Below are 27129 nucleotides of genomic sequence, written 5' to 3' on the forward strand. Positions count from 1 at the left end.
TACAAGCCTGAACCAAGAACTTGGCCATCACTGTCTGTCATTGATTCCATTGAACCCATTCTAGCTCTCATCTCTATCCTTTTCCTTTTCTGGATAAACCTTTAGATTTTAGATTCAAAAAGATTGGCAACAGCGTGATTTGTGGGTAAGATCTGATTTGTACATTGACCTGGGTCTGGGGCTTGGTCCTTTGGGATCGAGGGAACCTTTGTTCTTTTGCTGGGGTACTGGTTTTCATAACCATTCGTCCCCATAACGAGGGGCACCGGTGGGGATAATGGGAAACTGGAGTGTCTGAGGGAATTGCTTGCGTGACTTGTGGTTAGCCAGTGGGGTGAGACCGAAATCCTCTGTCTGGCTGGTTTGGTTTGCCTTGGTGTGCACAGAAACCCCAGCCTGGGGCTGTGACTGCCCTGCTTGAAGCATTTTGTCCTGAATTGGCACTCTCCGTTGGGTCCCGCCAGAACCAGCCTCGTTACAGGGGGGCAGTGAGGGGGCTCCAGGGGGAAGTGAGGGGGAATCCAGGGGAGGAAGTGTGAGGAGGCAGATTGAGGGGGCAGTGAAGCTCCATGGGGCAGTGGGAGGAGGCAGATTGAGGGGGCAGTGAAGCTCCATGGGGCAGTGGGAGGAGGCAGATTGAGGGGGCAGTGAAGGGAGCTCCAGGGGGCAGCGAGGGGGGATCCAGGAGCAGGCGTGGGAGCCAGCAGTGGGCGCCATTACCTGCAGCCAGCCTGCGGGTGCCCGGCGGCCCCAGCTCCGGGGCCAGCTTGCGCTTGCAGCTCTTGGTGACCTTCTCCACATCTGGCTGTTTGCGGTTCAGCTCCTCCATGAACTCCTGGGCAGGAGAGTTGGCCGTGAGCTGGAGCGGGGCCTGGGCTCCTCCCAGCGGGGCCCTCATGATGCGCACGCCCCACCCTTGGGGGCTGGCAGGCAGGGCCCCAGTACAAGCCAGGGCAGATCCCATGGGCCGGCTGGGCGGTGCTGTCTGTGGCCAGGCTGGTTGCTGCAGCAGGGCTCTCTCCCCCGTCCCCAGGATGCTCTGGATGGGCCACAGAGCGACCAGGCCTGGCCCCAAAGAGCTGACACGGGGCGTGTGGCAGTGGGGGCGAGAGACCTCACTCCCCATGGGGGTGGGGTTGGGGGGAGGGTCAGAGCCCCATGGGGCCAGGGCAATGTGGGGCGGGGGGGAGGGCGAAGCACGTCACTGCCCCATGGGGGTGGGGCAGGGGAGTCAGACCCTGGGACAGTAGGGGCAAGAAGCAGTGAGGTGCTTGGCTGGGCAGTTGATGGCAGAGGAGAGGGGCGGCCGGGGTGGCAGAGAAGGAGATGGCGGGGGGCGGGGGCAGAGGAGGTGTCAGGGAGTGACAGAGGGGGTGGCGGGGGGAATGGCAGAGGAGGGAGCGGCGGGGGGCAGAGGAGGTGTCAATGGGTGACAGAGGGGGCAGCAGGGGGAATGGCAGGGGGATGGCAGGGAGAATGGCAGAGGAGGGGATGGCAGGGGGGCGGCCGGGGGCAGATGAGGTGTCAGGGGGCAACAGAGGGGAATGGCAGAGGAGGGGGCAGCAGGGGGGCGAGGGCAGAGGAGGGGGCGGCAGACGGAGCAGCAGGGGGGCAGGGGCAGAGGAGGGGGCAGCAAGGGGAATGGCAGAGGAGGGGGCAGCAGGGGGGCGAGGGCAGAGGAGGGGGCGGCAGAGGGGCAGGTACTGGCCCGGCCCTGTTACCACGTGCTGGGAGCTGAGCTCCTCCAGCTGCTGGGCGTCCTCGGGCAGCGTCTCCTGGTCCCTCAGGCTCAGCGACTCCTCGGCAGCCGCGATCCAGTCGACGAGCTGGCCCATCTCCTCCCGCTCCGCGGCCAGCCTGGCCGTCTGGGCCTGGAGCCGCTCGCTCTGCTGCTGGACCCAGCTCAGCACCTGCACACACGGGCAGTGACCGGGGGCGGCATGGAGCAGAGACCGGGGGAGGCACCCCCTGGCCCAAACCGTGGGGAGCAATGAGGGCACAAACAGGCCCTGTGGGCACAGGGCACCAAGGGTACCGATTGGGGGCCCATGGGCTCAGGGCACCGAGGACAGAGACCGTGGGAAAAGGGCACGGAGGACACGGACTGAGGGGCACCAGGACACAGACTGGGGGGCCCACGGGCACCGAGGACACGGAGTGGAGCCCCGTGGGCACAGGGCGCCGCAGAGACAGACCAGGGCCCCATGGGCACAGGGTGGCAGGCTATGGCACTGTGTCCCCGTTAGGGTCTCTGTCACTTGTCTAGGCTGCGCTGTCTCCAGGGGTGATGTGGCCGCTTCATGTCCAGTGTTGTGGCAGGCTCGGGTGGGGAGGAGGGGGGGTCACCACTCACACAGGTTGCCCCCCCCGCCCGCCAAGGGAGACGCGGCGGGAAGCCGGTGACTGACACCTGTCAGCCGCTCTGCCGGGGCGGCCCGTGGTGTTCTCCCAGACAGACCCTGCTGGGTGCCCCGGCCAGCCGGGAGATGCCCCACCGGGCCTGGAACCCACGGACGGGGGAGGAGTGGGGCCCCGGCAGGGGCTGGGAGCGCAGGGTCTCGCAGGAGGGGCTGTGCGCGGCGGAGGGGGCAGGCGGGGTCTGTCCTGGTGTGTCTGGCGCTGGGCAGCGGGAGGAGGGCAGCCCGACCACCTGTGGCCGGAGCCTGGGGCGCTGGTGCAGCCTGGGCACGCCGGGCGTGTGGGAATCCCCTCGGCTCCCAAGCCCCGGGCCCTGCCCCAGGCCCTAAGGATGCAGGGCGGGCAGCGAGGAGGCCCCTGTCTGGGTCGGGAAGCTGAGGCCAGGGGAGGGGTGATGCAGGCGGCCGGCCCAGGCCCAGCGTGGCCGTGTGAGGGGCTGGAGGAGCCCATGGGTCCCAGCCCCCCAGGTCCTGGCGGGCGCCCTGAGGCTCTGCCTGCCCCGGCCCGACGGGCCCTGCCCCAGGCCCTAAGGATGCAGGGCGGGCAGCGAGGAGGCCCCTGTCTGGGTCGGGAAGCTGAGGCCAGGGGAGGGGTGATGCAGGCGGCCGGCCCAGGCCCAGCGTGGCCGTGTGAGGGGCTGGAGGAGCCCATGGGTCCCAGCCCCCCAGGTCCTGGCGGGCGCCCTGAGGCTCTGCCTGCCCCGGCCCGACGGGCCCTGCCCCAGGCCCTAAGGATGCAGGGCGGGCAGCGAGGAGGCCCCTGTCTGGGTCGGGAAGCTGAGGCCAGGGGAGGGGTGATGCAGGCGGCCGGCCCAGGCCCAGCGTGGCCGTGTGAGGGGCTGGAGGAGCCCATGGGTCCCAGCCCCCCAGGTCCTGGCGGGCGCCCTGAGGCTCTGCCTGCCCCGGCCCGACGGGCCCTGCCCCAGGCCCTAAGGATGCAGGGCGGGCAGCGAGGAGGCCCCTGTCTGGGTCGGGAAGCTGAGGCCAGGGGAGGGGTGATGCAGGCGGCCGGCCCAGGCCCAGCGTGGCCGTGTGAGGGGCTGGAGGAGCCCATGGGTCCCAGCCCCCCAGGTCCTGGCGGGCGCCCTGAGGCTCTGCCTGCCCCGGCCCGACGGGCCCTGCCCCAGGCCCTAAGGATGCAGGGCGGGCAGCGAGGAGGCCCCTGTCTGGGTCGGGAAGCTGAGGCCAGGGGAGGGGTGATGCAGGCGGCCGGCCCAGGCCCAGCGTGGCCGTGTGAGGGGCTGGAGGAGCCCATGGGTCCCAGCCCCCCAGGTCCTGGCGGGCGCCCTGAGGCTCTGCCTGCCCCGGCCCGACGGGCCCTGCCCCAGGCCCTAAGGATGCAGGGCGGGCAGCGAGGAGGCCCCTGTCTGGGTCGGGAAGCTGAGGCCAGGGGAGGGGTGATGCAGGCGGCCGGCCCAGGCCCAGCGTGGCCGTGTGATGGGCTGGAGGAGCCCATGGGTCCCAGCCCCCCAGGTCCTGGCGGGCGCCCTGAGGCTCTGCCTGCCCCGGCCCGACGGGCCCTGCCCCAGGCCCTAAGGATGCAGGGCGGGCAGCGAGGAGGCCCCTGTCTGGGTCGGGAAGCTGAGGCCAGGGGAGGGGTGATGCAGGCGGCCGGCCCAGGCCCAGCGTGGCCGTGTGAGGGGCTGGAGGAGCCCATGGGTCCCAGCCCCCCAGGTCCTGGCGGGCGCCCTGAGGCTCTGCCTGCCCCGGCCCGACGGGCCCTGCCCCAGGCCCTAAGGATGCAGGGCGGGCAGCGAGGAGGCCCCTGTCTGGGTCGGGAAGCTGAGGCCAGGGGAGGGGTGATGCAGGCGGCCGGCCCAGGCCCAGCGTGGCCGTGTGAGGGGCTGGAGGAGCCCATGGGTCCCAGCCCCCCAGGTCCTGGCGGGCGCCCTGAGGCTCTGCCTGCCCCGGCCCGACGGGCTCTGCCCCAGGCCCCTAAGGATGCAGGGCGGGCAGCGAGGAGGCCCCTGTCTGGGTCGGGAAGCTGAGGCCAGGGGAGGGGTGATGCAGGCGGCCGGCCCAGGCCCAGCGTGGCCGTGTGAGGGGCTGGAGGAGCCCATGGGTCCCAGCCCCCCAGGTCCTGGCGGGCGCCCTGAGGCTCTGCCTGCCCCGGCCCGACGGGCCCTGCCCACACCCACCTCCTGGAAGCGGCTCTTGGCCACGGTGATCCAGGACTTGATGGTGGCGATGGAGTCGGGGTGGCAGGCGGACAGGATCTCCTCGCCCAGCGACCTGAGACTCTCCAGCTCCAGCTGCTGGCATTGCAGCGTCTCCGCCAGCTCCTGCTCCCGACGCAAGGGCAGCTCAGCTCCGCAGCAGCCCGAGAGCTGCCGGGCGGGGGGGGGGGGGGCTCCGGGCGGGGGGCTGCCAGGCCGGGCGGGGGGCTCCGGGCGGGGGGGGGCTCCGGGCGGGGGGCTCCGGGCGGGGGGGGCTGCCAGGCCAGGCGGGGGGCTCCGGGCGGGGGGGGGCTCCGGGCGGGGGGGGCTGCCAGGCCGGGCGGGGGGGGGGCTCCGGGCGGGGGGGGCTGCCAGGCCGGGCGGGGGGCTCCGGGCGGGGGGCTCCGGGCTGGGGGGGCTGCCAGGCCGGGCTGGGGGGGCTCCGGGCAGGGGGCTCCGGGCGGGGGGGGGGGCTGCCAGGCCGGGCGGGGGGCTGCCGAGCCGGGCGGGGGGGCTCCGGGCTGGGGGGGCTGCCAGGCCGGGCGGGGGGCTGCCAAGCCGGGCTGGGGGGCTCCGGGCTGGGGGGGCTGCCAGGCCAGGCGGGGGGCTGCCGAGCCGGGCCGGGGGGCTCCATCGGGATGGAGAGACAGTACCAGTGTGGTGGCTGCAGAGACCCGGTCCTGAGGCCTGGGGGTGCAGAGGCTGCCTGGCAAGACAAGGGGTCAAAGCCCTCCCTGACTTCAGCCGGCAGGACGGGGCCAGGGCTGGGCCAAGGGGGGGCTCCTGCCTCGCCCTGCCCGGCCCGGGGCGTGGCCAGGAACGGACTGGGGCAGGCAGGGGGCAGGGCGAAGGCGGGGGGCAGGAGCCGACACTGGGCGGTGGGGGCCGGAGGCCCCGTGGCCCGTCTCCAGGCCGGAGTGCGAGGCAGCGGAGCTGGCTCCTGGGCCCTGCTCCAGGCCCTGCTGCACCCAGGAGAGGCGGGGCAGCAGCTGGGGTGGGGGGCACTCACTTGCAGCTGGTTCTGGCACTCGCGCATGGCCGCCTCCTCCTCCGGGAAGACGCCGTGCCGGAGGGTTTTCTCCGACTCAGCCAGGTGGGCCAGGAACGAGCGCCCCAGGGCGTGGAACTCCTCCGCCTGCACAGAGAGCGAGGGTGGGCAGGGACCGGACCAGCCTTGGGCTCAGAGGCTGGTGCCCCCTCTCGCCCGGCTTGCCCCCCGCGTGGCCAGGTGGCCCTGTCCTGACTGGGGGGGCTGGGGGTTGGCTCAGCCTGACACTCTCCACAGACGCGCCGAAGGGCCGGGAGGCCCTGACGGTGCCGCACAGACCGGCCTGGTCTCCCTGGGAAGCTGATCCAGCGAGATGGGCGCCATCCCTGTGCGGACCCTGCGATTTCGGGCCAAGAGCAGCTCCTGGGGGTTCAGCTCAAACCGAGTGGACACAGGGAGGAGCTAACCCGCAATGGCCTCTCCTGGACTGAAATCGGCACGTCCACACTCGTGCCACAGGCTCCAACCCTCCTAGCCGGAAAGTGGTGCTGCTTCCCTGCCTGGACAGGGTCTGATAGCCCCGGCCACGGCCCCCTGCCCTCCCTGCGAGTCTGGGCCCCTGGCCACGGCCCCCTGCCCTCCCTGATAGTCTGGGTCCCCGGCCACGGCCCCCTACCCTCCCTGATAGTCTGGGTCCCCAGCCACGGCCCCCTGCCCTCCCTGCAAGTCTGGGCCCCCGGCCACGGCCTCCTGCCCTCCCTGCGAATCTGGGCCCCCGGCCACGGCCCCCTGCCCTCCCTGTGAGTCTGGGCCCCTGGCCATGGCTCCCTGCCCACCCTGATAGTCTGGGCCCCTGGCCATGGCCCCCTGCCCTCCCTGCGAGTCTGGGCCCCTGGCCACGGCCCCCTGCCCACCCTGATAGTCTGGGTCCCCGGCCACGGCCCCCTGCCCTCCCTGATAGTCTGGGTCCCCGGCCACGGCCCCCTGCCCTCCCTGCGAGTCTGGGCCCCCGGCCACGGCCTCCTGCCCTCCCTGCGAATCTGGGCCCCCGGCCACGGCCCCCTGCCCTCCCTGCCCTCCCTGCGAGTCTGGGCCCCTGGCCACGGCCCCCTGCCCACCCTGATAGTCTGGGCCCCTGGCTACGGCCCCCTGCCCTCCCTGCGAGTCTGGAATCCCAGCCCCACAGTCACTGCGCCTTGCCCCTCTCTCCCTCCTCTCACCTGCTGTAACGAAGCCTCCAGCCGGCCCTGCTTGGAGACGGAGAGTTTGCAGATCAGGTCCCAGCGGCCGCTCAGCTCCTCCATTTGCTTCTGCAGCCACTGGGAGTCGATGCTGCTGCTGCCCCGCGTCAGGTCCCTCACCGAGCGCTTCAGCATCTTAATGCAGCTGGCCCGCTTGCCCAGCTCCTTCTGGAAAACCTGGGGCGGGAGAGCAGGTGTGGGCCAGGGTCAGGCTGGGGTGGGACTGTGCAAGGTCAGTGTGAGAGCAGCTGCAGGGAGCCCTTGGCCCGCAGCTCTGCCTGTCCCTGGGGCCCCAGGCATGGAGCTGAGCGGGGCTCTCGCTGGGCCCTCTCTTTGCCGGGGGCATCCGGGCCCAGCTGGGAGCCTGCAGGGGACTGTCGCGGCGGAAAGGTGCCAGGGAGAGAGAGCGTCGGCATTTCTGGGCGAGCTCGGCGATGCTCTGGAACTGCTCCCTACGAAGCCAGGCAGGACGCTGGGGAAGTCTCCTCTCTGGGAGCAGCCTGTCTGCAGGACACACAGCTCACCCGGCTTCCCCCTTCCTGAGTCTGCCCTCGGAGCATTCAGCCTCCTCTGCCCCTCCATGCGCTTCCCACAGCGAGTCCACCCAAGTGGGGTTCTGGGGAAGCCAGAGGGTCCTGCCCCCAACTCCGCAGTCAGATGGGACTCTCAGCCAGCCAGTAAAACAGAAGGTTTATTAGACGACAGGAACATGGTCTAACACAGAGCTTGCAGGTGCAGAGAACAGGACCCCTCAGTCAGGTCCATCCTGGGGGACAGGGAGGCCAGAGCCTCCCTCCATTTCCCCAGCCGGCTCCAAGCTGAAACTCTCCAGCCCCTTCTCTCCTTTGTCTCTCTCCCGGGCCAGGAGGCCACCTGATCTCTCTGTTCTCCAGCCCCTTCAGTCGGCACCTTGCAGGGGAGGGGCCCAGGCCATCAGTCGCCAGGAGACAGGGTGTCGGCCATTCTCTGTGCAGACACCATCACACTGGCCCTCTCGGGCTCTGCAACAATCACACCCCCTTATTCCCCCCACCTAGATACTGAAGAACTGCATAGGGGAAACTGAGGCACCCACACAGTATTCAGAGAAAACACTTAGAACATTCTCACTTCGTCACAGCTCCTGTCCCAGCGTGCATCATCCCTGCGTCCCGGGCGGGGACTGTGCATCCTGAAGAGTGGGGGCAGGGGGAGGCAGGATCAGGGGATGTGGCACCAGAGGAATACAGACCTTGTGCTTGTCCATGAGGTCGCTGACTAGGTCGCGATCCCCTCCAACCGGCACCTCCTCACACAGCTGCGGCTCGGCCTGGTACAGCCAGTCCAGCAGGGCTTGCAGGGCATCCGTGAACTTGCCCGAGAACAGCAGGCTCTCCTCCAGCTTGTGCTGCCTGAAAGAGAACGGGTGACGGGCAGCGACCATGCCACGTGCAGGCCTCGGGCAGGGAGATGGTCGCGCTGCCTTGGGAAGGATCTTCCCCCAGCCGGGAGAGTGTGTGTCGAGTGGGGGCCTTGCCCCAGCAGTGTGTGTGTGTGGAGTGGGGGCCCTGCCCCGCAGCGTGTGCATGACCTGGAGAGGGGAAAAGGTAAGAGTCAAAGGGAGGCATTTTTATGAATTTGCCGAGGTGCCAGTTCGATGTTAAAGAAGAAATCTACCAAACGAGCTTTGCAAACGCGCTGAGTGTCACAGCCGCTCCTGGGCTGGCCCCACAGGCGAACCCCTGCTTCTCTGAGCCTAGGCAGCACTACCTAGGTTCATGGAAACATAGACCCACGGGGTCAGAAGGGCCCGCAAGGGTCAGCTAGTCTAACGTCCGCCAGGATGCAGGATTGGTTGCTTCTAAACCAACCAAGACAGACACACGGCTCCAGCTTCCTTTTGAAACCTCCCGTGAAGGAGCTTCCACGACCTCCCCAGGCCTCTGCTCTGTCCCATTGTCTGTCCCATTGTCCCAGCCTGCCATCAATCCCAGGAAAGATCATGGAACAGTTAATTTAAGGCTCTATCTAAAGAGCTGGAGGCTACAAATATACTTAGAATCATAAACCAGAGGGTTAGAAGGGCCCGCAAGGGTCATCTCGTCTTAACGCCCGCCATGATGCAGGATTTGTGTGTTTAAACCATCCAAGACAGTTCGCTCTCCAGCCTCCTTTTGAAACCTCCCATGAAGGAGCTTCCACGACCTCCCCAGGCCTCTGCTCTGTCCCATTGTCCTGCTGTTCTTACACTTTGGAAGTTGATCCTGAAATTTAATCTAAACCTGCTCTGCTGGAGTTTGACCCCATTGCCTCTTGTCCTGCCATCTGGGGCCAGAGAGAACAACTTTTCTCCCTCTTTATGGCAGCCTTTCAAGTATCTGAAGACCCAGATCATGCCCCCCTTAATCTTCTCTTCTCCAAACTAAACATACCCAGGTCCTTCAGCCTTTGCTCCTATGGCTGCATTCCACCCCTTCGATCATCCTTGTCGCTTGCCTCTGGATCCTTTCCAGTTTCTACATCCTTTCTAGACACTGGTGACCAAAACTGGACACCGCACTGCAGCCGAGGCCTGACCAGCAAGGAGTACTGTCACCTCCTGTTAACGCAACCTGAAATCGCATTTGCTTCTTTTGCAACAGCATCGCATTGCTGACTCATGTCCAGGGTGTGATCCACCACAACCCCCAGAGCCTTCTCAGCAGTGCTGCTGCCAAGCCAGTTATCCCCCATGTGACGTTGCCCTCCATATGCTTTATGAAAATATGCTTGGAGTGCGAATATAATGTAACTGGTATATGCTTCATGCAAAAGGTCTCTTGTAAGGGATCATTACAAAGCCTATAACCTACTGAGTGTGGTCATCCCATTTGTATAAATGTATCATTCTTGTATGTCAGGTTTCAGAGTAACAGCTGTGTTAGTCTGTATTCGCAAAAAGAAAAGGAGGACTTGTGGCACCTTAGAGACTAACCAATTTATTTGAGCATGAGCTTTCGTGAGCTACAGCTCACTTCCTCAGATGCATATCGTGGAAACTGCAGCAGGCTTTATATATACACAGAGAATATGAAACAATACCTATTCCCACCCCACTGTCCTGCTGGTAATAGCTTATCTAAAGTGATTTCCAGCACAAATCCAGGTTTTCTCACCCTCCACCCCCCCACACAAATTCACTCTCCTGCTGGTGATAGCCCATCCAAAGTGACAACTCTTTACACAATGTGCATGACAATCAAGCTGGGCTATTTCCTGCATAAATCCAGGTTCTCACATCCCCCCCACCCCCATACACACACAAACTCACTCTCCTGCTGGTAATAGCTCATCCAAACTGACCACTCTTCAAGTTAAAATCCAAGTTAAACCAGAACATCTGGGGGGGGGGGGGTAGGAAAAAACAAGAGGAAACAGGCTACCTTGCATAATGACTTAGCCACTCCAAGTCTCTATTTAAGCCTAAATTAATAGTATCCAATTTGCAAATGAATTCCAATTCAGCAGTTTCTCGCTGGAGTCTGGATTTGAAGTTTTTTTGTTTTAAGATAGCGACCTTCATGTCTGTGATCACGTGACCAGAGAGATTGAAGTGTTCTCCGACTGGTTTATGAATGTTATAATTCTTGACATCTGATTTGTGTCCATTTATTCTTTTACGTAGAGACTGTCCAGTTTGACCAATGTACATGGCAGAGGGGCATTGCTGGCACATGATGGCATAGATCACATTGGTGGATGTGCAGGTGAACGAGCCTCTGATAGTGTGGCTGATGTTATTAGGCCCTGTGATGGTGTCCCCTGAATAGATATGTGGGCACAGTTGGCAACGGGCTTTGTTGCAAGGATAAGTTCCTGGGTTAGTGGTTCTGTTGTGTGGTATGTGGTTGTTGGTGAGTATTTGCTTCAGGTTGCGGGGCTGTCTGTAGGCAAGGACTGGCCTGTCTCCCAAGATTTGTGAGAGTGTTGGGTCATCCTTTAGGATAGGTTGTAGATCCTTAATAATGCGTTGGAGGGGTTTTAGTTGGGGGCTGAAGGTGACGGCTAGTGGCGTTCTGTTATTTTCTTTGTTAGGCCTGTCCTGTAGTAGGTAACTTCTGGGAACTCTTCTGGCTCTATCAATCTGTTTCTTTACTTCTGCAGGTGGGTATTGTAGTTGTAAGAAAGCTTGAAAGAGATCTTGTAGGTGTTTGTCTCTGTCTGAGGGGTTGGAGCAAATGCGGTTGTATCGCAGAGCTTGGCTGTAGACGATGGATCGTGTGGTGTGGTCAGGGTGAAAGCTGGAGGCATGCAGGTAGGAATAGCGGTCAGTAGGTTTCCGGTATAGGGTGGTGTTTATGTGACCATTGTTTATTAGCACTGTAGTGTCCAGGAAGTGGATCTCTTGTGTGGACTGGACCAGGCTGAGGTTGGTGGTGGGATGGAAATTGTTGAAATCATGGTGGAATTCCTCAAGGGCTTCTTTTCCATGGGTCCAGATGATGAAGATGTTCTGGTTTAACTTGGATTTTAACTTGAAGAGTGGTCAGTTTGGATGAGCTATTACCAGCAGGAGAGTGAGTTTGTGTGTGTATGGGGGTGGGGGGGATGTGAGAACCTGGATTTATGCAGGAAATAGCCCAGCTTGATTGTCATGCACATTGTGTAAAGAGTTGTCACTTTGGATGGGCTATCACCAGCAGGAGAGTGAATTTGTGTGGGGGGGTGGAGGGTGAGAAAACCTGGATTTGTGCTGGAAATCACTTTAGATAAGCTATTACCAGCAGGACAGTGGGGTGGGAATAGGTATTGTTTCATATTCTCTGTGTATATATAAAGCCTGCTGCAGTTTCCACGATATGCATCTGAGGAACTGAGCTGTAGCTCACGAAAGCTCATGCTCAAATAAATTGGTTAGTCTCTAAGGTGCCACAAGTCCTCCTTTTCTTTATTCTTGTATGTGAAACTAGAAATATGAAATATAACTCTTAGGTCCTATTGTAATTATGCAAAGTGTGGGCCATTAATGATGGTTTAGAATCTTGATGGCTCCCATTGACTAGGACAATTGGTTATAAATGGCTCTCTTTACTTGTAAGCCTTCCTGTGTTCACATGAGTCAGGCTAGAAAGAACAGAGGCTTGGGGGTCTCACAGGACATGTGACCACGTCACCTGGTACTGGAATCCATCTTAAATCTGGTGCTTTTCCATTTAGAAGGAAGGGTGGGGACTCAGAGAGACAAAGGATTCCCACCCTGTGCCAAAGCCATAAAAGGGGGTGGAACAGAACAAAGGAGGCTTCCAGTCATGAGAAAGCCCCTAGTTACCACCTGAGCTACAGCTAACAAGAACTGTACCAGGGGAAAGGATTGAGACCAGACTAGGAAGACTCTACTCTGTGAAAGAAGCTTATTGGAACATCTTGGAGGGTGAGATTGACCTGTATTCAGTTTCTTAAATGTATTAGGCTTAGACTTGTGTGTTTTGTTTTATTTTGCTTGGTAACTTACTTTGTTCTGTTTATTACTTAAAACCACTTAAATCCTACTTTTTATACTTAATAAAATCACTTTTGTTTATTAATTAACCCAAGGTGATTAATACCTGGGGGAGCAAACAGCTGTGCATCTCTCTCTATCAGTGTTCGAGAGGGTAGACAATTTATGAGTTTATCCTGTATAAGCTTCATACAGAGTAAAATGGATTTATTTGGCCTTGGATCCCATTGGGATCTGGGTGTCTGGGTGCTGGAGAAAGGTGACCCGCTGAGCAGTTTTTGGTTAAAGTCTGTAGCTTTGGGGGCGTGGACCAGACCTAGGTCTGTGTTGCAGCAGGCTGGCGTGTCTGGCTCAACAAGGCAGGGGTCTGGAGTCCCAAACTGGCAGGGAAAACGGGCTCAGAGATAATTCCAGCACGTCAGGTGACAGTCTCAAGGGTCTGTGACCGAACCTGTCACACACCCACAGTCTGTGTTTGTACATTTGGTTTTTCTTCCCTAAGTGAAGCACCTTCCATTTGTATTTGCTGAATGTCATTGTGTTGTCTGTAACCTCATTCTCGAATTTATCAAGATCCATTCGAATTTTAGCTCTACCCTCCAAAGTGTTGGCAACCCATCCCCCCGCTTCCCTCCCCCTTCGTCATCTGCAAACTAGATCAATGAGCTCTCTATTCCTATATCCAGGTCATATATACAGATGTTAAACAACACTGGACCCAGAACAGATCCCTGTGGAACCCCACTTGAGACCTCCCTTCAATCTGACATCATCCCATTCATAGTTACTCTTTCTTTGTGGTTGTTTAACCAATTCTGTATCCACTTAAGGATAGTTCTGCCGAGCCCGCATTTCTCCAGTTTACTTATCAGAATGTCACATGGGACTGTGTCAAGAGCCTGGCTGAAGTCCAGGCATATTACATCCACCGCATGGCCCCTATCCACCAAACCAGTTACCCTGTCAAAGAAGGAAATCAAGCTGGTTTGTTCTTGGTAAATCCATGCTGGCTGCTAAGGATCACCCCTCTATTCTCCAGGTACTTGCAATTTTTCAGGTCAACTTTTCACTTTAACAGCATTTCTCAAATCAGCACACCTGGCTAATCTGAACCACTCAGCAATGTATCAATGTACTCGCAACCACATCTGCCTGCCATCAACAGTTCAGAACCCGGGGTCTGCCCAGCCCTGCGGACAGCCTCTCCCTTTGTCCAGGCTCAAGGGACAAAGAGGCGTCGACGGAACCAAAGAAGCCGCAGCGTCTCTAGTGCAACCAATGCTCAGACTCGCCAAGTGGAAAGGTCTCCACCTTGTCGCAGGGGTAAGGGAAGAAGAAGTGGTCGGTCATTCCCAAGGCGGTATTCCTCTCTCTGGTCTTTAACAGGAACCAGGGCAGGTTAGTCGCTGAGCGTGCATTCTGCAGAGAGAGCACCTGGCACCGGAGTTTAGGTTCTAACATATGCTGTGCCAGCAGTTCTCAACCAGGGGTCTGGGGCCCTTGGGGGACCACGAGCAGGTTTCAGGGGGTCCGCCAAAATAAACCAGAGAGCAAGGCCAGTGTTAGACTCACTGGGGCCCAGGGCAGAAAGCTGAAGCCTGAGCCCTGCTGCCTGGGGCTGAAGCCGAAGCCCGAGAAACTTAGTTTCGTGGGGCCCCCTATGGCGTGGGGTCCTGGGCAATTGCCCTGCTTGCTACCCCCTAACGCTGGCCCTGGCTTTTAATCTACTGAAAAACAGTTGTTGTGGCACAGGTGGGCCACAGACATTTTACAGCATGTTGGGGGGCCTCCTAAAGAAGAAGTTTGAGAACCCCTGGGCTGTACACAGGCCCTGCTCCCTCCTTCGTTCCTCCAAGCCAACCGGCCTGAGATGTGAGCTCTGGCTTCTGATGTTACAGTCTTGTCCCTTCCGCAGCAATCCATTCCAATGGCAGGGCCCACGCTCTGAAACGGGCCGGAAAGACCAGGAGGGGGATCGTCGGCGTGTTGGATACTAAAGAATGGATGATAAATACTGCACCTGAGCTTGGAGATTTGCACTGCTCCTGGGCAGGATAGCTGAGTCTCTGACATGGCGTCATTTGTAAGGAGAGAGGAGCCAGGGCTCTGAACCGCCAGGCCCAGAGGTGCCAGGCTCTGAACCGCCAGGCCCAGAAGTGCCGGGGCTCTGAACCGCCAGGCCCAGAAGTGCCGGGGCTCTGAACCGCCAGGCCCAGAAGTGCCGGGGCTCTGAACCGCCAGGCCCAGAAGTGCCGGGGCTCTGAACTGGCACAAATTAAGCACTGGTCTCAACCACAGCCTATGACAATTGCTTGCGGGGCTGTACTAGTCTGTGCAGTACCTGTGTTCATGGGGAGGGGGGAGAAATGTGGGGCTGCCTTGGCAGTGGGGGGCGGGGGGAGGATGCAGCGCTGCCCATGGATCTGACCTCGCAGCGCACTAGCAGCTTGCAGAGGGAGGTGGGGTACAGGGCCGTACACACACCCAAGCCGCTGCCCAGAGCCGTGTGGACGGGGGGGCAGGCGCTGAGAGGCTGCAGGGCCGAGGGTTGGGACAGGTGTGGGGAAGGGGGTAGGGGATGGCACCTGGCCCAGGGAATGGGAGACTGTGCCGGGCAGAGGGGACACTGCTGGTACGAGGGGGGCAGGGTGGGTGTGTTGCGACAACAGGGCCGATAAAATGTCCCCCGTTGTGAAGAGAAATGTAGAGAGGACCCGCGGGTGTGATCCAAGGGCGCTACCAACAGCAGACGCAGAGCCAGGACTTAATGGCCCCAAGTCGGTGGGGGGGTATTAGGGCTCATTGGTGGGCAAAGCACGAGGGGCTGAACCGTGCGGCTCCCTTTCCCTTTTCTGTGCTTCGTAACAAGAGACACATGTGCCCTCCCTCTCGCCTCCCGTCCCCCCGTGCACCCAGCTCGGCCCCGCTCGCCTTCCCTGAGCTCAGCCCAGATGGACGGAGCAGCTGGAAAGGCGTTCATCCACAGGGGAGGCCACGGGCCTTGCTCTGGTTCTAGGAACGTCCACACTCAGCCCTTTGGGGGACACCCAATTGCCAGCACCTCCCAGACACGGGAGCTCCTGCTCTGTTCCCTTCCTCTCAGGTTACTTATTGCTCCCCACCCACCCCTTCCTATCCCATCTCCCTCTCTCAGCTGCTCACCAGCCCCTGAAAGCCACGGCACTGCCTCGGCACTATGCGATGACCTGCCCACCAGCCGCCCTGGCTAGGGAGGAAAGACCCAGCCAAATGACATTTCTGCCTGGTGGGAACCAGGGTCCAAGCACCAGGCTCTGTGGGCCACCCATGGCTGACCAGCCACCCCATGATCCTCAGACATCAACAAAAGCCGGATTCTCCCCTTTCTAGCCTCCCTCGCCTGCAGCTTGTGCCAGTCTGGCTGGCCGTGAGACACGTGAGCCGAGCGCACCAGGGCAGCGTGAATTACCCTCCCCGTGGCAACACAGCGAGGTTGCTGTGGGAATAAGTGGCCCTGCTAGTTTGAGGGTGACTTGCAGGGTTTGATTCCGTTTGTTCTGCACAAATGTAAAGGCTGGTTTTCAGTTCCTGTGCTCAACGAACTTCCCCTCTGGGGTGTCTGCCAAGGAGCCGCGAGCCCCCAGTCGCTGCAGAGCAGAACCCCGAACCTCTGCATCACCCGCCTCACGCTGCACACTGGAGACTGTACAACTCACTCTTTCGACCCTTGACGTTCATCCAACAGACCCCGGGGCGGGGGCGGTGGGGGCCAGGAGAAGAGGGGACCACAGGCACCAGCAGGGGTGGGGGATGGCAGGGTCTCAGGCCCTGCACAGGGACCCGGCCCCCCTGGGCCCTGGCCCAGCAGAGACCAGTGCCAGCAGGACGAGGGCAGAACGCCAGCCTCACCTCTCCACAGCCCGGCCACCCAGGGCGTCCCAGCGCTCCTTCAGCTCCCCCAGCAGCTCCTCCAGCGGCTGCAGGTCCTCGGCCAGCTGGGCCCTCTCCCGCAGCAAGCGCCCGCTGCGCAGCGTGGCCTCGCACACGGGGCGCTTGGACCGCAGCAGCTTCTGGAACTCCTGCAGCGCCGGGGAGGGCAGGTTAGTCCAGGGGAAAGGGCAGGGGCGAGAGACTAGGCCTGGTGGGTTGGCCCCTGGGGAGAGGGGGCTGGGGAGCAGGCAGATCAGCGCAGGGAGGGATGGGTAGGAGTCGGGTGGGGGCAGGAGAGGGTGGGTCAGCCCCAGGGAGATGGGGTCTGTGACGAAGTGGGAATGTTCTTAGTGTTTTCTCTGAACACTGTGTGGGTGCCTCAGTTTCCCCTATGCAGTTCTTCAGTATCTAAGTGGGGGGAATAAGGGGGTGTGATTCTTGCAGAGCCCGAGGGGGCCAGTGTGATGGTGTCTGCACAGAGAATGGCCGACACCCTGTCTCCTGGCGACTGATGGCCTGGGCCCCTATGCAGTTCTTAAGTATCTAGGGGGTGGGGTAAGGGTGTATGATCATTGCAGAGTCCTAGAGGGCAGGTGTGGGCAGGGGTCTGGACACAGAGGATGGCCGACGCCCTGTTTCCTGGCAACTGATGGCCTGGGCCCTCACCCCCCCCCCCCGCCCCAGAAGGTGAGAGCTAAAGGGTTGGAGAACAAAGGGATCCAGTGACCACCTGGCCCAGGAAAGGGACAAAGCCCAGAGGAGGAGGGGCTGGAGGGTTTTTCAGTTTGGGGCTGGCTGGGACATGGAGTGAAGGGCAGACGGGGTTGTCTGGCTCACTGCCCCCCAAAATGGACCCAGCTGAGGGGTCCTGTTCTCTGCACCTACAAGCTCTGTTTTAGACCATGTTCCTGTTGTCTAATAAACCTTCTGTCTTCCTGGCGGGCTGAGAGTCCCATCTGACTGCGGAGTTGGGGGGCAGGACCCTCTGGCTTCCCCAGGACCCCGCCTGAGCGGACTCGCTGTGGGAAGCGCACGGAGGGGCAGAGGATGCTGAATGCTCTGAGGTCAGGCCCAGGAAGGTGGTAGCTGTGTGAGCTGTGTGTCCTGAAGACAGGCTGCTCCCAGAAAGGCGACTGCCCCAGAGTCCTGACTGGCTTCATGGGGAGCAGTTCCAGAGCATCGCCCAGGGACTCCATGATACCCCTCCCCTGCAAAGGTGCTGACTGAAGGGGCTGGAGAACAGAGAGATCAGGTGGCCTCCTGACTCAGGAAGGAGACAAAGGAGAGGAGGGGCTGGAGAGTTTCAGTTTGGAGCTGGCTGGGGAAATGGAGGGAGGCCCAGATGGGGCTCTGGCCTCCCTGTCCCCCAGGATGGACCTGACTGAGGGGTCCTGTTCTCTGCACCTACAAGCTCTGTGTTAGACCATGTTCCTGTCGTCTAATAAACCTTCTGTTTTACTGGCTGGCTGAGAGTCCCATCTGACTGCGGAGTTGGGGGGCAGGACCCTCTGGCTTCCCCAGGACCCCGCCTGGGTGGACTCGCTGTGGGAAGCGCACGGAGGGGCAGAGGAGGCTGAATGCTCCGGGGTCAGACCCAGGAAGGTGGAAGCTGTGTGAGCTGTGTGTCCTGCAGACAGGCTGCTCCCAGAGAGGAGACCTCCCCAGAGTCCTGCCTGGCTTCGTAGGGAGCAGTTCCAGAGCATCGCCCGGGGACTCCGTGACAACACTGTCGGGGCTGTGGGGGGATTCAGGGCCGGGAAGCAGGCAGGACAGCCCAGGAGAGATGGGTAGGGGCTGTGTTGGGAAATGGGGCTGGGGAACAAGTGGGTCAGTGCAGGACAAATGGGTAGGGATGGGGGGAGGGATAGCTCTGTGGTTTCAGCATTGGTCTGCTAAACCCAGGGTTGTGAGTTCAATCCTTGAGGAGGCCATTTAAGGATCTGGGGCAAAAATTGGGGATTGGTCCAGTTTGAGCAGGGGGTTGGACTAGATACCTCCTGAGGTCCCTTCCAACCCTGATCTTCTATGATTCTATGAGTTGAGGGTGGGTCGGCCCAGGGGAGACTGGCAGGGGCTGAGCGGAGATGAGGCCAGGAAGCAGGTGGGTTGGCCCAGGGGAGTCTCCTGCACCCCAGGAGCAGCTTCCCCAGGGCGACTCTTCCCTAGGCTATGTCCCCTACCTCCCAGCCCCCGCGAACAACCCCCAGCATGCCCAGCCCCTCACCCAAGACCTCCTTGGGCTGAGTGGGGCCTGGGAGTGCAGCTGGTCAAAGGGAACGCTACCAGCGGGTCACACAGGGGCCCCAGGCCATCGGTTTTCTCCCCGAGGAGTGGGGCACGTGAGACATGATGTGTGAAGAAGTGGGAATTTTCTGCAGTAGGGGTATGGCTGAGAGGCTGTGGGGGGTGATGGCCCCTAGTCCTGGGGACCCCCTGTACCCAAGGGGGGTTCTGCAGTAGGCGTATGGCTGAGAGGCCTGGCGTGACTGACCAGGGATTTCCCCAGTTGTGCCGAAGGGTGACGATGCCCGGGGGATGCAGAGCAGGAGTCCGGAGGTGCTGGGTCAATGCCCCGTTGAAGGGAGCGAAGCCCAGCCCCGTGGAGGATCCAAGAGGCAACGGGAGCTCTGAGGGCTGAACCCCGACACCTCCCAGGGCAGACGGGAACTGTGACCTCAGCCAGGGGCTGCAGGAGGGGATCCGAACTGGCTTTGGGGAGACCAAGGATCTCTCACCTGGCACTGACAAGGACCTGGGGAGGAGGCCAAAACTGGGCAACTTTTCCGGGTGGAGCACTGGCTTGGCCAGGCTGGAATATGTCTGAACCCAGGTATCGCAGTGCTAACCTAAGGCCATCCCGAGGCCGCCTGACAAATATGGCTCTGGCCTGAGCCAGCCGCTGCATGCTGCAGCAAGTACTGGCTGGGAGCAGAGAACTGTCTGTAATATTTGTATGAACCCCACACGTGCCTCAGTTTCCCTCTGTAGTTTGCATTGTCCCGGGGGGGAGGTATGAGGCATAGATTTTTAAGGGCAATTAACCTTTGGCCCAGTTTCCCCAGGCTGGGGGTGCATTCCCCGTCACTGACAATGTCAGATCCCGCCTAGCTGGGTGTCCAAAGGCCCAGGGATTCTTTGGGGAGGCTCTGGGGCCTGTGCTAGGCAGGAGGTCAGATGAGGTGGCTGCAGCAATCCCTTCTGGACTGGGAATCTGTCTCCGGGGTGAGTCTGCTTCTGGGCCAGCGCAGCGACCTGAGCTGGAGTCACCGTGCTCTGGGGCCTTAAGGGACTGGCTCAAACTGGCCCAGGTCAACAAGGGCTGCAGAGAGACAAGGCAGGCTCCAAAGACCCAGGAGCTGGGGTACGAACGCGGCCCTGCCTGGAGAACACAGGACGGGGATGTGATGGGCAGGGGATATGGGGCTGGCTTCTGCAGCAGGCCGGCTGCTCTCTCCAGGGACTGACAAGGAGTCAGAGAGAGACGGAGCCACTCCAGCTCGGCTGGCTGATTGCTCCGGCTCGGCAGAAGGACGATGCTTTTACCTTCAGTTCTCTGTGCTGAGCTAGGGCCGGCCCCGGCTGTGTCCCCGCTGACTAACGAACCCTGCGCTGTTTGGAACTGCGGCTGGGTGTCACTGCAAACTGGCTGGTGCACCCGTCCCTGCACGTCTCTCCCAGGGTCTGGCTCAGGGCAGAGCTCCCGGCATGACGCAGGAGCACTGGAGCCTAGTGGCTCAGGACGGAGGCGGTGGGACCTGGAGGCCTGCCCTGGAGGAAGCGTGGGACCCCTTGGTGCCCCGAAAGGGCATCGCACAGAGCCCGTGTGAGGATGTGACGCAGCAGGGAGAGGGGAGCGTTGACCTGGGAATGTGCCCTGGGGATGGGAGACCTGAGAGCCTGTCACCTGAGCCAGGAGGGGGAGGGGGAGGTAACACCTCTGCCCAGGAATGTGAAGACAGGCTGCAGAAGGGAACCTGCTGGGGGGGTTTATAGTTTCAGTTTGGGGCTGGGTGGAGGAACACAGGGAACCCCAGGGCTGGGGTCTAAGCTCCCTGCTCCCCCAGAAGGACGTGATTGAGGGGTCCTGGTTGTACCCACAAGCTCTGTTGTGGACTGTGTTCCTGTTGTCCAATAAACCTTCTGTTTTACTGGCTGGCTGAGAGTCTCAGTGGATCCCAGGAAGAGGGGTGCAGGGCCTGGACTCCCCCACACTCCGTGACAGCCCGTGGACGCACCGCGTTCTCGGGAGTTTGGCAGCAGAGGGCAAAGGCTGCAGGCCCTTGATCGGGCACTTGACCCCCGCATCCGGCCAAAGGCTCAACAGCTCCCCTGGGCCTAGCACCTCCCACCTCTGCTGTCTCCCAGTTCCGCCCAGCCCTGGGGATGCAGCAGCCTGGCCCTGCTGAGAGCAGAGAGATGGGCATAGGGACCTCGTGGTCCGCACAGGGAAAGCCCAGGGCACCCCCAGGAGAGCCCTATGGAGCACCACCCTTGGGGGCATCTCAGAGTCCGGGGAATCTGCAAGCCGCCGTGTGCTGGCGTGACAGCCCGGGCCAGAACACATGTCCCAGGGAGCTGGGGGAGGGGAGCCACGGCACCGCACCTTGTGCTCAGCCAGCTGGCACTTGATCTCCTCCTGGCTCATGGCGGCGTTGCTGGGGATCTCGAGAGTCGGCTCCACCTCATCCATCCAGTCCAGGAGCAGCTGCCGGGACTCGCTGAACTGAAAACGAGCGAGAGGGTGTGTCAGCGGGAACGCCGGAGACCAGCCCCACCTGGCGACAGGGCCCGCTCCCCGCCATCCCCTCGGGGCGCCCCGCACGGTACCTGCTTGGCACGCTTGCGAGCGTCCTCCAGCGCGGCACCCCGCTCGCCAGTGCACCGCAGCACCTTGGCCACCCGCTCCTTGGCCGTCAGCACCAGGCTCTGGATCACAGCACAGTCCTGCTTCCTGCTCACGTCCTTCAGGCGAGAGGCCACCGCCTCCAGGCTGGACAGCTGCTCCCCACGGGCGGTCACCTCCTTCAGCAGCGCCTGCCAAGCAAGCCAGAGCTATCCGGGACTGGCGCAGCAGGCCCTGGGGGAGGCCACCCGCGGCCAAGGGGCAGCAGCCCGGTTCAGCAGGGGGCTTTCCGAGCAGGCTCCAGGCACCAAAAGAGCTGTGGTGCTGGGAGCAGGGGGATCCCCCGCACTGCTGCGGGGAGGGAAGACACGCTGCAATGGGGTGTGGTGACAAAAGGGTGAAAGTGATCAATTAACCTCGGAGGGGTGGGGGTTAGGCCGAAGCTGGGCCTGGGTCTCCAGGGGCTGCTCCAGGAGGGGCCAGCACGGAGACCCAGGTGATCACAGCCCGCTGCCAGCCTGAGTCCTGGGTAGAGGGAGGGTGGGACAGGTCCCAGGACCTGGGGACCGGCTGGGACGGCCTGAAGCGGGGGGCGAGCCAGCAAAGGAGAAGGCTCCAGGTGAGCTGAGGAGTCGGTTGTCTTGCTGTGTTCTGTGGCTTTTGAGCCCTGTGAAGGGCTGAGTTCTGTTACCTGGCTTGGCTGGAGGGCCAGGGCACAGCTCTTGCAATGCCACATATCGACGCTGGGGGCGGGTATTGCGGCCACTTTGTCAGGCACCCACCCCTGTACTGCCAGCATCCCCCCGGGGAGCCCCCCGCCTGCCCCAGTGCCCTGGCCTCCCCCGACCTGTGGGGGCTGCACCAGAGCACTGTTCCCAGCAGAGCCTGGCATGGACGCAGTGCCTGGCGGGGACCCACGGGCCATGCCCTGGGACAGAAGAGGCCGTGCTGGGAGCCTGGCCCTGGCTGCAGGCTGTGGAAGCTCACGCCGGGCACCGCCGGCTGAGATCAGGTCCTTGCAGCCACGCACCAGACCGGCCAGGCTGCTCCAGGGGCCCCGCGACCCGGGCTGGGCCTCGCGAGCCCCCGGGTCAGCAAGGATGCGGGGCCCCGTGTGCCAAGCCCCACAGGCGAGCTGCAATGCAGGCTCTTTAGGGGACAGGCGCCCGTGGCGGGGATTTCACGGCAGCAAGGCCTGCCAGGGCCCTGAGCAGAGGCGGGGGGGTCTGTCTGGGGCTTTGCATCACAGCCCTGCCAGCTGTGGGGAAAGCCGCTGGGCCAGTCATACTCACCTGGTGCTCCCGGACCTGCCTGAGGACCGTCTCCAGCAGGAAGCTGGGCGGCTCCGGGGCACTCAGGCTCTCCTCTGTCTGCCCCAGCCACTGCAGCAGCTCCTGCGCCGTGGTGTGGAACTCGGTGCTGAGAGTCAGCCCCTCTGCCAGCCGCTCCTGCGGGAGAGGAGCCATGGTTAGAGACGCGCCGGGCCCGGAGCCATGGTTAGAGACGCGCCGGGCCCAGAGCCATGGTTAGAGACGCGCCGGGCCCGCCCGCCGGGGGAGCCGGCAACCGCCCGCAGGGCTGGGGACGAGCTGGTCCCCGGGCCTGCCAGGGAACCGACCGGCTGTGCCTGCCACAGGCTAAACCGCACTCCTTCCAGGTGGGGGGGACCCCCCGGCCCCCCCTTCCAGCTGGGGGGACCCCCTCCTATTCCAGCCGGAGAACCGACCTGCTGTGGCCGCTACAGCCTAAACTGCTGCGCCCCTTTCAGGTGGGGGAGACAGACAGACAGTCCCAGCCCCCAGGACCCACACACACACTCCCAGCCCCAGGACGGATACACACACACACTCACACGGACACACACACACACTCCCAGCCCCCAGGACGGACACACACACACACACACTCACACACACACTCCCAGCCCCAGGACGGATACACACACACACACACACACACTCACACACACACTCCCAGCCCCAGGATGGACACACACACACACACACACACACACTCCCAGCCCCAGGACGGATACACACACACACACACACACCCACCCACCTTCCTCTCCTGGACCTGGCTGTGGACGCTCTCCCATCTCTGCTCCAGGATGCGCAGGCTGTGCTCGGTGCTGCATGCCCGGGGCCGGCTGCAGGAGGCCAGCAGGTGCTGCAGCCGGTCCCTCACGCGGTTATACGCCTGCTGCTTGGACTCCAGCTCTTTGGCCAGCTCCTGCAGAGGCACGGCAGAGGGGCAGCGCTGGGCCTGGCTCTCCCGGCAGCACCGTGCAGCCGGGGGCTCGGAGCTGGGCCGGGGCCGCCCCTCGCGCCACGCGGGTGCATGGGACCGTTCTCCTCTAGGCAGGGAGCCAAGGGCCCAAGGGGACGCCCGGGGGCCACAGGCCTGGCAGCTTGGCAAGGAAAGGCGCAGTGTGTGGGTTCAGCCCCAGGGCCACCGCTCTGGCATGGGCGGGGGAGCTGGGGCAGATGCGGCTGGGGGGGAGGGTTGCCAACTTTCTACTTGCACTAAACCGAACACCCTTGCCCCACCCCTCCCCTGAGGCCCCGCCTGTGCCCTGCCCCTTCTCCAAAGCCCTGCCCCTGCTCACTCCACACCCCCGCTTGCTCTCCCCTCCTCCCTCATTTTCACTGGACTGGCTCAGCGGGCTTGGGTGCGGGAGGAGGTGAGGGCTCCAGCTGGGGGTGCAGGCTCTGATATGGGGCTGGGGATAAGAGATTTGGGGTGTAGGAGTGGGCTCCGGGCTGGGATCAAGGGGTATGGAGGGCGGGAGGGGGATCAGGGCTGGGGCAGGTCAGCGGACAGTCAACTGCGGTGCTGACCGGAGCTGCCAGGATCCCTTTTCAACCGGGTGTTCTGGTCGAAAACTGGACACATGGTCACCCTACCCAGGGGAGCTGGGGCAGACGTGGCTCGGGGGGAGCAGGGGCAGACGTGCTCTGGAGGGCGGGACAGACGTTTTTCGGGGGCTGTCCAGGGTCTGGCAGGAAGTGCTCACCAGGTGCGCTCCCAGCTTCTCCTTGGTGGTTTCGGGGTGGTCCCAGACGGGCTTGGAGAAGAAGAGCCGCAGCTCCACGTGCTCCAGCCACTGCAGCAGGTCCATGATCTCCAGCGTCACGTCCTGCGCCTGTGGGCGGCCTGGGCACTAAGTGAGCGGGTGCCCCCCGCCGAGCCAGGCCTCGGATGCCAACAGGGCATGGAACTGCGTGGGACCCAGACCCGCAGCCACCAGCAGAGCACAGGCCAGCCGGCTCCCCCCGCAGCCCCGCGCCCCAGCGCGCCGCGAGGTCCTGGCACAGGCCAGCCGGCTCCCCCCGAGAAACATTCCCAGTGAAATGAGTACACAGTGTGGGGGGCCTGGCCACGGGAGCTGCCCAGGGCGCAGGCAGGAGAGAGGCTGGCCACGGGAGCTGCCCAGGGCGCAGGCAGGAGAGAGGCTGGCCCCAGGAGCTGCCCAGGGCGCAGGCAGGAGAGAGGCTGGCCACGGGAGCTGCCCAGGGCGCAGGCAGGAGAGAGGCTGGCCCCAGGAGCTGCCCAGGGCGCAGGCAGGAGAGAGGCTGGCCGCGGGAGCTGCCCAGGGCGCAGGCAGGAGAGAGGCTGGCCACGGGAGCTGCCCAGGGCGCAGGCAGGAGAGAGGCTGGCCACGGGAGCTGCCCAGGGCGCAGGCAGGAGAGAGGCTGGCCCCAGGAGCTGCCCAGGGCGCAGGCAGGAGAGAGGCTGGCCCCAGGAGCTGCCCAGGGCGCAGGCAGGAGAGAGGCTGGCCACGGGAGCTGCCCAGGGCGCAGGCAGGAGAGAGGCTGGCCCCAGGAGCTGCCCAGGGCGCAGGCAGGAGAGAGGCTGGCCACGGGAGCTGCCCAGGGCGCAGGCAGGAGAGAGGCTGGCCCCAGGAGCTGCCCAGGGCGCAGGCAGGAGAGAGGCTGGCCACGGGAGCTGCCCAGGGCGCAGGCAGGAGAGAGGCTGGCCCCAGGAGCTGCCCAGGGCGCAGGCAGGAGAGAGGCTGGCCACGGGAGCTGCCCAGGGCGCAGGCAGGAGAGAGGCTGGCCACGGGAGCTGCCCAGGGCGCAGGCAGGAGAGAGGCTGGCCACGGGAGCTGCCCAGGGCGCAGGCAGGAGAGAGGCTGGCCACGGGAGCTGCCCAGGGCGCAGGCAGGAGAGAGGCTGGCCACGGGAGCTGCCCAGGGCGCAGGCAGGAGAGAGGCTGGCCCCAGGAGCTGCCCAGGGCGCAGGCAGGAGAGAGGCTGGCCCCAGGAGCTGCCCAGGGCGCAGGCAGGAGAGAGGCTGGCCACGGGAGCTGCCCAGGGCGCAGGCAGGAGAGAGGCTGGCCACGGGAGCTGCCCAGGGCGCAGGCAGGAGAGAGGCTGGCCACGGGAGCTGCCCAGGGCGCAGGCAGGAGAGAGGCTGGCCACGGGAGCTGCCCAGGGCGCAGGCAGGAGAGAGGCTGGCCCCAGGAGCTGCCCAGGGCGCAGGCAGGAGAGAGGCTGGCCACGGGAGCTGCCCAGGGCGCAGGCAGGAGAGAGGCTGGCCGCGGGAGCTGCCCAGGGCGCAGGCAGGAGAGAGGCTGGCCACGGGAGCTGCCCAGGGCGCAGGCAGGAGAGAGGCTGGCCCCAGGAGCTGCCCAGGGCGCAGGCAGGAGAGAGGCTGGCCCCAGGAGCTGCCCAGGGCGCAGGCAGGAGAGAGGCTGGCCACGGGAGCTGCCCAGGGCGCAGGCAGGAGAGAGGCTGGCCCCAGGAGCTGCCCAGGGCGCAGGCAGGAGAGAGGCTGGCCACGGGAGCTGCCCAGGGCGCAGGCAGGAGAGAGGCTGGCCCCAGGAGCTGCCCAGGGCGCAGGCAGGAGAGAGGCTGGCCACGGGAGCTGCCCAGGGCGCAGGCAGGAGAGAGGCTGGCCCCAGGAGCTGCCCAGGGCGCAGGCAGGAGAGAGGCTGGCCACGGGAGCTGCCCAGGGCGCAGGCAGGAGAGAGGCTGGCCACGGGAGCTGCCCAGGGCGCAGGCAGGAGAGAGGCTGGCCCCAGGAGCTGCCCAGGGCGCAGGCAGGAGAGAGGCTGGCCACGGGAGCTGCCCAGGGCGCAGGCAGGAGAGAGGCTGGCCACGGGAGCTGCCCAGGGCGCAGGCAGGAGAGAGGCTGGCCCCAGGAGCTGCCCAGGGCGCAGGCAGGAGAGAGGCTGGCCACGGGAGCTGCCCAGGGCGCAGGCAGGAGAGAGGCTGGCCCCAGGAGCTGCCCAGGGCGCAGGCAGGAGAGAGGCTGGCCCCAGGAGCTGCCCAGGGCGCAGGCAGGAGAGAGGCTGGCCCCAGGAGCTGCCCAGGGCGCAGGCAGGAGAGAGGCTGGCCACGGGAGCTGCCTAGGGCGCAGGCAGGAGAGAGGCTGGCCCCAGGAGCTGCCCAGGGCGCAGGCAGGAGAGAGGCTGGCCACGGGAGCTGCCCAGGGCGCAGGCAGGAGAGAGGCTGGCCACGGGAGCTGCCCAGGGCGCAGGCAGGAGAGAGGCTGGCCACGGGAGCTGCCCAGGGCGCAGGCAGGAGAGAGGCTGGCCACGGGAGCTGCCCAGGGCGCAGGCAGGAGAGAGGCTGGCCCCAGGAGCTGCCCAGGGCGCAGGCAGGAGAGAGGCTGGCCACGGGAGCTGCCCAGGGCGCAGGCAGGAGAGAGGCTGGCCACGGGAGCTGCCCAGGGCGCAGGCAGGAGAGAGGCTGGCCACGGGAGCTGCCCAGGGCGCAGGCAGGAGAGAGGCTGGCCCCAGGAGCTGCCCAGGGCGCAGGCAGGAGAGAGGCTGGCCCCAGGAGCTGCCCAGGGCGCAGGCAGGAGAGAGGCTGGCCACGGGAGCTGCCCAGGGCGCAGGCAGGAGAGAGGCTGGCCACGGGAGCTGCCCAGGGCGCAGGCAGGAGAGAGGCTGGCCACGGGAGCTGCCCAGGGCGCAGGCAGGAGAGAGGCTGGCCACGGGAGCTGCCCAGGGCGCAGGCAGGAGAGAGGCTGGCCCCAGGAGCTGCCCAGGGCGCAGGCAGGAGAGAGGCTGGCCACGGGAGCTGCCCAGGGCGCAGGCAGGAGAGAGGCTGGCCGCGGGAGCTGCCCAGGGCGCAGGCAGGAGAGAGGCTGGCCACGGGAGCTGCCCAGG

The 27129-nt window shown here is 63.6% G+C and overlaps 1 protein-coding gene across 1 annotated transcript in view; it reads right to left on the reverse strand.

Moving 5' to 3' along the window:
• The window catches only part of LOC311516979 (microtubule-actin cross-linking factor 1, isoforms 6/7-like), a gene marked incomplete at its 5' end in the record, with an annotated part of 123418 nt that overhangs the window by 20118 nt on the left and 76171 nt on the right, over positions 1-27129 (reverse strand). The window contains 12 exons of the mRNA XM_084621414.1: positions 721-835; positions 1722-1910; positions 4556-4699; positions 5583-5708; positions 6782-6979; positions 8034-8193; positions 16149-16318; positions 20773-20892; positions 20997-21203; positions 22305-22460; positions 23074-23244; positions 24029-24157. Of these exons, the coding sequence (XP_084477540.1) occupies positions 721-835; positions 1722-1910; positions 4556-4699; positions 5583-5708; positions 6782-6979; positions 8034-8193; positions 16149-16318; positions 20773-20892; positions 20997-21203; positions 22305-22460; positions 23074-23244; positions 24029-24157 (1885 nt within the window). The remainder of the gene's footprint in view (positions 1-720; positions 836-1721; positions 1911-4555; positions 4700-5582; positions 5709-6781; positions 6980-8033; positions 8194-16148; positions 16319-20772; positions 20893-20996; positions 21204-22304; positions 22461-23073; positions 23245-24028; positions 24158-27129) is intronic.

This window comes from Lepidochelys olivacea (assembly GCF_965140295.1).
Source record: "Lepidochelys olivacea isolate rLepOli2 genome assembly, chromosome: 2".
NCBI lineage: Eukaryota > Metazoa > Chordata > Testudines > Cheloniidae > Lepidochelys > Lepidochelys olivacea.